Source organism: Carassius gibelio, chromosome A20, assembly GCF_023724105.1.
Source record: "Carassius gibelio isolate Cgi1373 ecotype wild population from Czech Republic chromosome A20, carGib1.2-hapl.c, whole genome shotgun sequence".
NCBI lineage: Eukaryota > Metazoa > Chordata > Actinopteri > Cypriniformes > Cyprinidae > Carassius > Carassius gibelio.
The window spans coordinates 27,103,227-27,116,191 of record NC_068390.1 but is presented as its reverse complement, the minus strand read 5'-3'; the positions used below and the strand labels follow the sequence as shown (position 1 = coordinate 27,116,191).

The 12,965-nt window shown below is 35.2% G+C and overlaps 2 protein-coding genes across 3 annotated transcripts; both read left to right on the top strand.

The window, feature by feature from the left end:
* Positions 1 to 489: 489 nt before the first annotated feature.
* LOC127938718 (alpha-1,6-mannosyl-glycoprotein 2-beta-N-acetylglucosaminyltransferase-like) lies at positions 490 to 4,033 on the top strand. Its single transcript, XM_052535539.1, has one exon. The coding sequence runs from the start codon at positions 815 to 817 to the stop codon at positions 2,057 to 2,059; it is 1,245 nt and encodes a 414-aa protein (XP_052391499.1). The 5' UTR covers positions 490 to 814; the 3' UTR covers positions 2,060 to 4,033.
* Positions 4,034 to 4,564: 531 nt separating this feature from the next.
* Positions 4,565 to 12,133, top strand: LOC127938825 (E3 ubiquitin-protein ligase rnf8-like). 2 transcript variants are annotated; one of them, XM_052535722.1, is made up of 8 exons: positions 4,565 to 4,820; positions 5,092 to 5,220; positions 6,734 to 7,420; positions 9,169 to 9,231; positions 9,308 to 9,397; positions 9,695 to 9,802; positions 10,626 to 10,837; positions 11,790 to 12,133. In XM_052535722.1, exons 1-8 carry the CDS (start codon positions 4,692 to 4,694, stop codon positions 11,830 to 11,832), a joined length of 1,461 nt encoding a protein of 486 aa, XP_052391682.1. In that variant the 5' UTR covers positions 4,565 to 4,691; the 3' UTR covers positions 11,833 to 12,133. The 2 variants fall into 2 exon arrangements, with proteins under 2 accessions (XP_052391682.1, XP_052391681.1); XM_052535721.1 differs by having other exon boundaries at positions 4,567 to 4,820; positions 10,626 to 10,830.
* Positions 12,134 to 12,965: the final 832 nt, after the last annotated feature.

Sequence of the window (12,965 nt, the reverse complement as noted above, 5' to 3'; positions counted from 1 at the left end):
AAATAGTAAATCTAAATATAAATATAATCTAAATATATATATAATCATAAGATTAATAATTTAATATATTCAATCATATATTACTATATTAATTAAATATACATGCATTATTTTTAGAAGTATTGTTTAAATGCAAGTAAAAAGAATAATTATGTGAATTAATTATATATATATATATATATATATATATATATATATATATATATATATATATATATATATATATTCACATAATTCAAATATAGGCTAAACAATGTTGCGTTGTGTGCGTAATATAAATAAAACAATAAATATAATATAAAACATATTTTCATAATATAATTTTTTTTTAAATAATAATAGTATAATAATTAAAATGATATATTTATTTATGACTGCGTAATATATTAATAGATATTAAATAATAATAAAAATAATCGTGGGGAGGAGCGATCGTGTGTTGCTGTTACTGTAAGAACACGTCAGCAGAAGAAACCTCCTCTTTCTCACAGCGCTTTCTCTTCCTGCTTTAACTTTGTTGCATGCACATGACACTTTATGAGGGTGAGTAGCTCGCGCTTTACAAACAACCAGACTTTCGATAGAATATCATCATCATCATCATCATCATCATCATCGTTTCTCGCTTCGCTTTATGAGTCGCGAGTTTATTCCGCGCTTTTAGATGAACAGAACTCGCTCGTGAACTTCTCGTGACAGCGATGTCCGTGTTTCACCTGAACGCGCTCTCGCTGTGAAAATACCCGGATCATATCCATAACAGACCTGTAACAGCAGCATATGAGCCACAGCTTTCCATTTCCAGGCTGTGAAAATGAGATTCCGGTTGTTGAAAAAGAACTTTATTGCATTCTTCCTCATTTTAATTGTATTTGTAGTGTTGTTTTACACCATGCGACAGACTAAGCCTGAAGCAAGCGTGGTGGAGGTGATTGAAAAAGAGACCTCTCAGACTGCTATAATGGTTACATTTGACTTCGGGACCATTGAGAACATGAAGAAGTCGGTCTATGACAGCAACTACCGGCAGTTCATTCAGAACGGAGACAAGTTTCAATCAGATCTCGATGTGGTCATCGTCGTGCAAGTCCACAATCGTCCGGCGTACCTCAAAATGCTCATTCAGTCCTTAGAAAAAGTCACTGGAATCCAAAACACGCTTGTGATATTCAGCCACGACTACTTCTCACCAGAAATTTCTGATATAGTCAAAGGAATCACTTTTTGCAGGGTCCTCCAGATCTATTTCGCCTACAGCATCCAGCTGTATCCCAACGAATTCCCAGGACAGGATCCCAAAGATTGTCCGAGAGACATATCGAAGGAGGACGCCGTGAAAAAGAGCTGTTTGAACGCGGAGCACCCGGATTCGTACGGACACTACCGAGAAGCGTCCATCACCCAAACCAAACACCATTGGTGGTGGAAGCTGCATTTCGTGTTCGAGCGAGTGCGGGTGCTTCGGGGATACAACGGATTTGTCGCCTTCATCGAGGAAGACAACTACCTTCTCCCAGATTTCCACGAATACTTCAAATCCATGATCGAGCTCAGGAAAACCAAATGCGGGGATTGCGACATCCTCGCTGTAGGCAACCATGACAGTTTATCGGGCTTCCGCGAGCTTTCCAGTCAAACGGAGACGGCGGGATGGCTGTCCACCAAGCATAACATAGGCATGGGCATCTCCAGAGAGCTCTACTACAAACTGATGGGATGCAATCATGCATTCTGCACCTATGATGATTATAACTGGGACTGGACCGTGCAGAACTTGTCTGGGACATGCATCTCCAAAGCTCTCAAGGTTCTGGTTGCTCGTGGAAGCCGGGTTCTTCACACCGGAGATTGCGGCATGCATCAGAAGGAGGATTGCCGACCGGAAAAGGCTCAGGAGAGGGTGGATGCAATGCTTAAAGAGGCACAATCTGCGCTTTTCCCACCGGTTTTGACTTTGACGGACCACGGGCCGGTGCAGCATCAGCCTCACATGAAGAACGGAGGATGGGGGGACGTCCGCGACCACAAGCTGTGCATCAACTACGCAGCTCGACTCTGAGCTGGACGCTTTCACTTATTACCCAATTAAGTGCCATTCAGAATATCAGGGTTAAATGATGCAGGTTAAAGGTTTTGCTCTCACCAAAAAGAGGAAAATGTGAGCAAAATATTGTGCTGAATGTGGATTAATCTAAAAAAAAAATCAGGTTGAATTTTCACAACAAAATCAAAAGACCAAAAATTCTCATTACTGTAGAATGTTTTACTCTACTTTTTTGTAATTCTTATACTAAATATATCACTTTTTACACCAAAATTTCACGTTTAATTAGACGTGCAGTTTCTTTGTAATAAATAGTGAAATTGACTAACAATTTCCGAGTGAAAAAATAGTTTCTACAACAATTTTTTTGAGTGTACAACAAATGAATGCATTGCCATTTAAATGATGCATCACCCACTTTATGAGAATTTGTAGTTGGAAATGTGCTTAATTGTGTTGAAAATCTCGCAACACTAAACATTTTAATAATATGTGCATCATAATAATTGAGAAAACTGGCATATAGCACAAAAATATGTTTTTAAAAAATTGGTTTTGTTGTGAAATGTTTCCTGAATATGTTTCCTGAGATTCACAAGGCCATGCCTTTATCAGATTTGCATCATTTAAATATGACTGACACTGTTGTTCAATTCGCAGAACCTTGCATGCATTTTAATAATTTATTTTTCTGGTTAAAGAAGAATATGGAAGATTATTTTAAATGACGATAGTTTGAATGAAACATTCCTTCAGTCTTCCGTTACTGACGTTTCTTCAAAATAGAAGTTATTTTATATTTTTTAACATTGGGACATGTTTTGGTGGTGTATGTGAATATGTGCCTTATAAACATTATTCTTACATTTGCATATGTTTATTTCCATTTGTGCCTTCCATCATTTCTAATAATCATAATTTCGCTTTTTGACTTGTTGTCTTACACTGTGTTTAATATCTCGTGCAAATGCATGTGGAAGACAGAAATGACTGCACACTATTTTGTATGCAACTTGTACATTATTATTTTCATCAGTTAAACTGATTTGGCTCCTGACGTTTACTCATAATAACTGTGAGTTGCATGCAACTTTCCAACTTTCCCAACTGAGACACTCAGAGGAAGTCAAGGTCACAGCAGTATAAACTTGCCAAGGTTGGAAAAATTATATAAGTTGTGAAATGTTACATTTACAGCCTTGACATGATGCCAAAGAAACTCACCTTTGTGCTTTGATTGGAGAGTTTTTAAGGCACAAATGTGCACCTTGTGTTTTTTTCAGTTGACCTTCTCTGTGTGTTTCCTTTCTGTGATTTCCGTTATAGCTTTATGGAGGAAGAGCTGACATGCTCAAATGTTTTTGTGAAATGCATTCTTTTATTATGTTTTGACTGGAGTGCATGCTGTATGTGTAAGTGCATATGAAAGCGAGATTGCATCCGAGAGTGAAACATATGTCTGTTTTACAAAATTAAATCATAATGCTATCTCTAAAAGCCATATTCATATGTTCTTTAAGCTTTGACCCAAAGATGCATTGATTATGTCAGCATGCTCTGGAGTGTATATACTGAATCACATCTGTGTAATTCTGTTGCTCTATTTACTTGATTTTAATGAATTTATGAATAAGGGGTACTGCTTTTAATGATTTTTTATTGTTTTCGAGTGTTTGGCATTTTAAAAACATATCATATTCTGTATTTGTGTCTCTTGAATGAAGTATAGACATCTTCAGTTGTGTCTGATTTCTGTTAAGACACTGGCAGAGCAGGAAAATAATTCATATCAGTTGCATCAGTATTTTCAAATGATGATGTATTGAGAAAGGAATTTGTAAATATAGCTTATAATCGCCTGGCGTCTTTCTATTCTTTACATTGAATTATATCCATAACCATGACATGATTCTTTTACACTTAGATGGCACCAGTGTTACTTTAGTATTGTTTATTTACTATTAAAATATTTATTGATATTTTGAATGAGCTCCGTGTGTTATTTTCAGTTTTCTTTTTAATTTTTAGTTTTAGTAATTGTAAAAGTAACATATTGAATATAGACTACAATATAAAAAATGAGAATATACAGTAAAAAAAAATATCTAAGTAAAAATTATTTTCAAGAACGCGCGCACGACGTTATCACATGATACATGTTACTTTTCTCAGCGTTTTTCAGGATGACACAATCACAGGCGTTTGTGCTTAATCGATAAGGGGTTTAAAAATGAAATGTAATCTTATTGGAATTGCTGCCCTTTTTTCCACTTCTAAGGCAGGTAGTAACCTGTAAAATGTATGACTTTTAAAACATACTACTTTCAGTTTGCAAATGTTTCTATTAAGGCAAAAAACCGTTTGTGAATTGAGATGTTGCTCAATGAAGAACTCGGCTCTGTGAGCCTTGAACTGCCCTCTAGCGGCACAAACGGTCAAAATCAAAACCCTTTGCAGCTCAGCCAATTATCTTCAAGCTCCAACATCCCACAGCCAATCAGAAGTTACGCTGGGAGTCACGTGACGCGCGTAGAGTGGACGCGTTGTGTTCTTGTGAAAAATAAACTCTTTTGCAGCTTCATGGCGGTATGTTGCGGACAGCAAACAATAACAACAATATAATTTCATAATAATTAATGGCGCAGAAATGATGGAGAAGACTGAAGAGCCTCCTTCTATAAACACCGAGGAAGAAGGTTCTGGAAAAGACAAAATTTGGTGTTTGCAGCGTGTGGGGAGAGACCATGACTGGCTGCATCTGTTTGAGGACTCTGAGGTAACGTTACGTTTTTAGAGAATAAACCGCATGTATTTTCATTATTTTCAGAGACTGAGTTTGACATACAGCTTTCAGAAGTCAAATTAAGCGTCAGGTGAGGTTGTTTAACTGCAGGTTGAGACAGATATATTCCAAATCTAAACTACATTGACCTGCATGAATGTTGTATGCTCATTTTCAGACACCCATAATTATTATCCAACCGTTGGATTGAATTCATGAGCTAAATATATGATTGCCTATGGCTCTTCTGTCTCTTTTTAACCAGGTCTCTGTTGGTCGTGGTCTGAACGTGACATATCAGATCCTGTCGAGCAGCTGTCCACTGATGATATCCAGAATACACTGTGTGTTTAAGAGAAACGATGACGGACAGTGGACAGTGACGGACAATAAGGTGTAGAGTCTCTCTGTCTATTTCTGACCATCTGTCTGTCTGATAGCCTATGAAACAGCTGAAATAAAAAATACATTAAAGCTAAAAGTTATAAATAATAAAATATAGTAAATATTGAAGGGTTAGTTCAGCCAAAAAAGAAAATTTGGTCATTAATAACTCACCCTCATGTTGTTCCAAACCCATAAGACCTCCGTTCATCTTCAGAACACAGTTTAAGATATTTTAGATTTAGTCTGAGGGCTTTCTGTCCCTCCATTGAAAGTGTGTGTACGGTCTACTGTCCATGTCCAGACATCATCAAAGTAGTCCACGTGACATCAGAGGGTCAGTTAGAATTTCTTAAAGCATCCAAAATACATTTTGGTCCAAAAATATAAAAAACTTGTCTTTTTTTAACTTAAAATATCTTCAAGAAATTCTGACTGACCCTCTGATGTCACATGGAGGTCATTCGGGTTTGGAACGACATGAGGTCATTATTTTATATTTTTAGTTGAACTATCCCTTTAATACTAAAAACACTGCCGCAATATAAATGTAAAATAGAAATAAAATTTAATTAAAAGTAAATAGGAGCACTAAAAACTAATGAAAATGACAGAAGCACATAAGAAAATGACTAAAACGTAAATTATAAAGAAAACTGAAATATAAAAATGAAATATTAACAGCTATATCAAAATATTAATAAATAGCGAAAAGGTGTATATTTATAATTCTGAAATAACACTGGTGCCATTTAAATGTAAAAACAAAATATTTTAAACAAAGCTAAAACATATCAAACAAGAACATAACTAAAATTATAAATGCAAATTTAAAACATGAGCGTAAGGGCTTATGTTTATGAATACTATAATAGTAGATAAATACTACTAAAATAACATTGGTGTGATCTAAACAAAACTAAAGTTAAATAGTCATATTTAAAAAAACAACAACAACAAAGCTAATAAAAATGGCTAAAACACAACTAAATTATTATAAATTAGATTAAAATTAAATTGAAAACTGAAAAAAAAAATTTAAAAAGCTAATTAAATAATAGATATTATAGTTGTGTATAAATAACACCAGTACAATTTAAATGTAAAATGGAAATAATAAATTAAATCTATAGAAGCGTTTAAAAAATAATAATAATAAAAATGACAAAGCACATAAAATGACTTAAACTATTAAAATTAAAAAGAAAATTTTAAATAACACATGAAGCTCATTCAAAATATCTATAAATATTATAATAGTAAATAAACAATACTAAAGGAACACTGGTGCCGTCTTAGTGTAAAAGAGAAATTATAAATAGAAATATAAAAAAAAATGAAACTGACAAAATCCATAAAGAATTACTAAGATTAAAAACATAAAACATAAAATAGTTTTTTAAATAATAAATTATATTGTATAATAAATTGTTAATATTAATAAAAAAATAACAAACAAATAAAACTAAAATAACTGCCTTTTTCTATTTAAATGTCTATCTTTTTCTTGTATTTATACCCAGAGTCTGAATGGTGTGTGGGTGAACGGGAGCCGAATACCGCCTGGAAACCCCTGTTTACTGAAGCGGGGTGACTCTGTGCGACTCGGCGTCCCTCTCGACGGAAACCCCGTGGAGTTCGACTACATCCTGGTCCAGAGGAACTTCAGTGACGTCAAATCCTTCTTATCTGGGAATCCAAGCAGAGAATCTGGCGCTGCATCCTTCGGCCAAAAACTGAAAAACTCAAAGCGTAAGTTCGATGGAGACGAGGCGGAACCGTGTCCCGCGCAGATCCCCAAATCCAAGCTGTACCGCAGCTCCGGCCCGGATAAGTCACGTGCACAGCCGTGTCCGTCCGGGGAACGCCGGGAACCAGAGAAGGTTTCCTCTAAACCCCTGCAGGAGGACAGATGTGGTGGTGATAAAGCGGGGAGCAGCTCGGGCGGCTGCAATGACCTCAGTCAGCAGCTGGACACTGTGCACCGCTACAACAGGAACCTGGTGGTCTTGAAGGGCCGTGTGGGTCACACACAGAAGCTCGCTGCGGAGCTGGAGCTGCAACAGACGCCGGAGCGAGAGCAGGAGATGCAGGATCTGCAGACACAGCTGGAGCAGCTCCGGGGTCAGCTGAGGTCACAGCAGGAGCAGGCGCTCAAACGCATGGAGACCCTGGAGAAATCCTTCTGTGAGGAGGAACGACGCCTGGAGGTGAAGTGCTGTTTGTATAGTAAAGTGTCCATCATATGCACACTTCAACTCTCATCTGAAATAGTATGTTATCTTGGGGTTTTTTTGACTAGGACACACAATACTACTACTGTTTTTCACCTACTGTATAGTAAGCAAGTATTCAACTTCGGCTGCAGTCAAAGTGTAGTGAAGACCAGTGTTCTTCATTTTCATCAAAAGTCCTTATTTTTTTTATTTATCCAAAATTAAGCTAAAATAAAATATTACATGAAAAATGTATTTGGGTGCGTATTAGAGAAGTGTAAATTAGAAATGAATTCAAAATTAAAATTTGAAGTTTGAATTAAAAAAATAAAAAATTATTAAACTACGAATAAAGTAATAAGTGATATCGAATCTAAATACCATAGTAGGTGAGGTTTGGTTGAGGATATTTACTATTTATTTATTTATTGAATAAATCTAGCTCTTTTGCCATTTGGAGTCCATGATCATCAAAAAATATTTTTGTTATTTGGAATAAAGTAAAAAATATATATATATATAAACTTATCAACATTTCTAAAACCAAATAAAATGTAAAAATATTTTATATTATTATTTAAAATTAAGCTAAAATAAAATATTAGATGAAGAACTAAAATGACTAAAAATACAATAAAAAATAAATTAAAGAAAAAATTTTAATAGAATTTTATTTTTACAGTATTTTTACAGTAAAAATTAATAGGACTTTTTTTTTACCTTTATTTATTTATTTATTTGTTTATCGAATATATATATATATATATATATATATATATATATATATATATATATATATATATATATATATATAAACCCCCCCCCCCCCCCATTGGTCTTTCCCATTTAAAGTCCATAATCATGAAAAATATTTTTGTTATTTGAAACAGTTATTAAATTTTAACTTAATATAATATATTTTATATATATATATATATATATATATATATATAAAAGTTAACATTTTATAACTTATATATATATATATATAATATATATAAAAGGAATGTTGCCTTGGCAACTAGCTGAAATAAGTTTAAATTGAAGTACTCAAATAAATTAAACTGTAAAACAAATGATAAATGGTAATTTAACAAATGATAAACAGTTTCTATAACTAAAATTAAAATAAAACTGTATATATAAAATAAAAGCTAATTCAAAATATTAATAAATAAAATAAAATAAAATTAATAAAATAAATTTACATTTATGCATTTAGCAGACGCTTTTATCCAAAGCGACTTACAGTGCATTCAGGCTGTACATTTTAAAATATCATGTGTTCCCGGGGAATCAAACCCACAACCTTGCAGTGCTCTACCGATTGAGAATTAATAAATCTGATAATAATCTAAAACCACATGAATAGATCCGCATATTAACCATATTAATATTTAGATTTTTTTTTTTATATATCTAGTTCACATTGCTCTTTCCCATTAGGATCATCTCATCTTTCATTTATATGAATTAATAAAGCATAAACTGTAGCTAAAATGCATTGCTTATCAAAGTTATATTATCTGCTGCAAACTTTGCTTAATTTTCTAAAAGATGACACACTTCTGCCTCATAAATACATTACTTTTGGTGGTAGCCGTGATCTAAAAGATGATGCTCATATTTACGAAGCAGGTTTTAATTAATCTTATTTCAGTTATAACAAGAGACTGTGGGTCACCATATAAAGCTATGAGAATACTGTCTGTGTTTTTACACAAATATGTTGTTTCCCCAAGACTGAAAAAGCACAACATACCGAGGAGGGCTTGAAGAAACAACTTGTGGAGGCATTGAAAGAGGTAAGAAACATAAACTGCACATCTTCTGTGTTTTAAGAGCTTGAGTGTTACGTAATGTTTTCCTTTGCTCTTCCAGCAGCGGAAAGTTATCGAGGAACTCAAACACGCTCGGGAAGGATTCAAGGAAGTTCTTCAAGCCAAAGATAAGGAGCTGGAAGTTACAAAGGTAGTTATGGGAAAGTTTAACTTGAGGACAAACATCTACGGTAAAATAAATCCAGATAGAGAAGGAAATTTATATTTTTGATATTGTTTTACTGTAAAACTCAAACGGTGAATTTCTGATGAATTCCCTCGCTGTACTTTCCAGCATCATGAAAGTGAAATTATAAAGTCAATCTTAAATAAGTGTGCATCAAAATCTTCACACGAGTGTTTTGTGGAAGTGTAATGACAATGCCTAAAAAAGAAATAAATACAAAATAACCCGCTCCATGCAATAATTTATAACCTTCTCTCACAGGAAGAGAAAGAAAAGGCCAAAGCTCAGAAAGAAGAAGTGGTCACACAGATGACTGAAGTGTTGGAGAGTGAACTGCAGTGCAGCATTTGTTCTGAGCTCTTCATCGAGGTACAAAAATACATTAAAAACCTGATCTGAAAGGTCACGAGAGCATATTAGGGATGACGGGAAGAACACGGACTTCTCAAAAGATCAAAATGTTCCTTTCTATAATAGTTGGCTAGTCTCGTAAACAGAGCGTAGGTTGATGTAGTGTTTTGTGCAAAAACTCCAGTGGAAGTATACAAAGTGTACACTTAAATCATACTTAATTTCATTGCACTTGATTTAAAATATCAAACAAAGCGTTAATGCAAGCATCTAACATTTTCCACAAACTCTAGAAGAGTCCAAGATGTTTAGTTTATATATTTCGAGCAATCCGTTCATCTTTTTTTTTACGTAAAAACCTAACCTAAGCTTCACGTTTTGAATTGATTTGATTGGAAAATGTCCTTCTGCTCACTTTCTTTCAAATAAATGCCACTTGTTTTGATATATAATGCAATTAAATACAAGTTTAACTCGAGGCTTAAATGTCAAGAAATGCTTTGTTTATGAAAGGCTCATTAAAGCTGCATTTATTTGAATAAGGAAACCATAATGTTGTTAAATTATTACGGTTTAAAATAAATGTTTTCAATTGTAATATATTGTAAAGTGTAATTCATTTAAGTGAATTTTCAGCAGCATTACTCCAATCTTCCATTGTGATGGACTTAATGTGATGTAAAGTCAGTTTGTTTTGCTTTTACACACCATTTCATTTGTCTGAAATCATGGCACAAAAACAGGTTTTGCAATCCTTTTCCAGTTTTGCATGCAGTGTGCATCAAGTGTACCTGATATATCTGCTTACTCCTCTCAACCTTTGACCTCTGTGACCTCTCAGGCCGTGACGCTGAACTGTGCTCACAGCTTCTGTCAGCACTGTATCCGAGAGTGGCGTAAACGCAAGGACAAGTGTCCCATGTGCTGGCAGAACATCACGTCTCAGACGCGCTCGCTGGTCCTGGACAACTGCATCGACCGCATGGTGGAGAACCTGAGCGCCGACATGAGAGAGAGACGCCTGGCGCTGATCAACGAGCGGAAAGGTGAGAGGTGCGTGACATCACTGTGTCCACCGTCCGAGAAATAATCGTTTCACAGCAGTAAAGGAATAGTTCACCCAGAAATTAATGATTAGAATGTGTTTGTTTCTTGTGAGATTTGGAGAAATGTAGCATTGCATCACTTGCTCACTGGAAGTGAATGGGTGCCGTCAGAATGAGAGTCCAAACAGCAGATAAAAACGTCACAATAATCCACAGTCCATCAGTTAACATGTGGAGAAGACAAATTGTGATGTTTTTACCAGCTGTTTGGATTCTCATTCTGACGGCACCCATTTACTTGCGGTGAAAGAGTGACGCAATGCTACATTTCTCCACTCCTTTTTAGGCAAGACACCACAGCTGAATAGGGTAAAAATGTAGAAAAAGCACTCCATAAATCAGAAAATACTACACTATTTTAGGAATAAATGCTGCATAAAGTCAGTAAAAAAAAAAAACATTATACAACAATATAACCAACAGCCATGCTGCTTTAACCTGTTAAGATAAGGTACTGTATTTTTCGGACTATAAGTCGCACCTGAGTATAAGTCGCATCAGTCCAAAAATACGTCATGATGAGGAAAAAAACATGTAAGTCGCACTGGACTATAAATTACATATATTTAGAACCAAGCACCAAGAGAAAACATTACCGTCTCCAGCCACGAGAGGGCGCTCTATGTCTTCAGTGTAGACTACAGGAGAACTGAGCAGCATAGAGCGCCCTCTGGCGGCTGGAGACGGTAATGTTTTCTATTGGTTCTTTTCTCTTGGTTCATGTCAAATTAATTTTGATAAATGAGTCGCACCTGACTATAAGTCGCAGGACCAGCCAAACTATGAAAAAAAGTGCGACTTATAGTCCGGAAAATATGGTATGTTCTCCTAAAACCAAGAGCTCTATGCACAACTGGTGCTTTAGAAGTATCAAGTCCTGTCTGAAACTGTGTCCTCAGGTCAGAAAGCAAGCGTCCCTCCAGCAGTCGTGGTAATAAATGACGACAGCGACAGCAGCAGCGACGAGTTCTTTCAGAGCGACAGCTCCGTGTTTCTGGACTCGTCCGAGTCTAACGACTCCCTGCTCCATTATGCCAGCGATGACGACTCGTCCTGCTCTGACGAGGACGATTATCTCTGAGAAACACTCAGACATGCACTTGTGAAGAACACCGGCACAGCTCATTTCTTTTGTTTCATTTAGCCGTGCTGTTTTTTTTTTCTTCGTTTTTTTTTATGTTTGTCGCTCCATATCATTTGTGTGGGCTTTCATTGATCAAATAAACTTTATAATTATATTGCACTTTGCCATTTGGATGTTGTTTTAATTCATTAAAAGACTTTCTGTGCAATATTGTAGATCCTTTGTATATGCTTTCATCTGCCAGTAAGAATGCAGAGCATTTTATCCCAATTAAATCCCACTGAATTACTCCTAAATCAGCTCAGGAGATTTGAAAAGGCTTAAATTGAAACATACACTTAAAGGAAATGATGTGACAGATTGATGTCACTTCCGTTATAATCAGTGAGGCTGTGTTGATTGGTGCTTATAATTGTCACAGTTGGTCGTTTCCAGTTTCTGACACAAGAGGGCAGCAGTGTGTTGTGAGTGCTTCTTATATGTTGATTAGAATAAGCCTGTGTATTTCCTTGTTGAATGCATCTGGCTTTTCTTAGCTGATTGCATTTAATCTCCAGATTGTTTCAGTACTTCTCTGCATGCTCTAAGGTAAGACAAACGTGAATGGACTATAAAATAACCTATAATCAGTGTTGGGGGGGGAAAAAGTTACTTTTATTGCATTACTCCTTAAAAAAGTAACTAATTGCATTACTTATGTGTTCATTTTTTTAATCTGAGCAGAAAGTCAGTAAATGTGAAAACAGAGTAACTGAAATTTTTGTTGCAAATTAAAGTTACTTTACATAATTGGCTTGTAATGCTTTACCCTCAACACAATCCCAAAATGATTAATCCCAGTACATTAATACCTTTGTTTAAACGCACTCATTTGCATATATTTCTAGCCAGGTTTCATTTTGAGTTTGATTTTCCTTTATATCACTTTATAAAGAAAAGTGATATAAAAGATAACACTGTCCACATAATAGTATATGAATATAAGAATACT

Coding starts and splice junctions, on each gene's coding strand:
- LOC127938825 (XM_052535721.1), top strand. CDS start 4,692: ATGATGGAGAAGACTGAAGAGCCTCCTTCTATAAACACCGAGGAAGAA. Junction 5,221..6,733: donor GGACAGTGACGGACAATAAG/GTGTAGAGTCTC, acceptor ATTTATACCCAG/AGTCTGAATGGTGTGTGGGT. Junction 7,421..9,168: donor AGGAGGAACGACGCCTGGAG/GTGAAGTGCTGT, acceptor TGTTTCCCCAAG/ACTGAAAAAGCACAACATAC.
- LOC127938718 (XM_052535539.1), top strand. CDS start 815: ATGAGATTCCGGTTGTTGAAAAAGAACTTTATTGCATTCTTCCTCATT.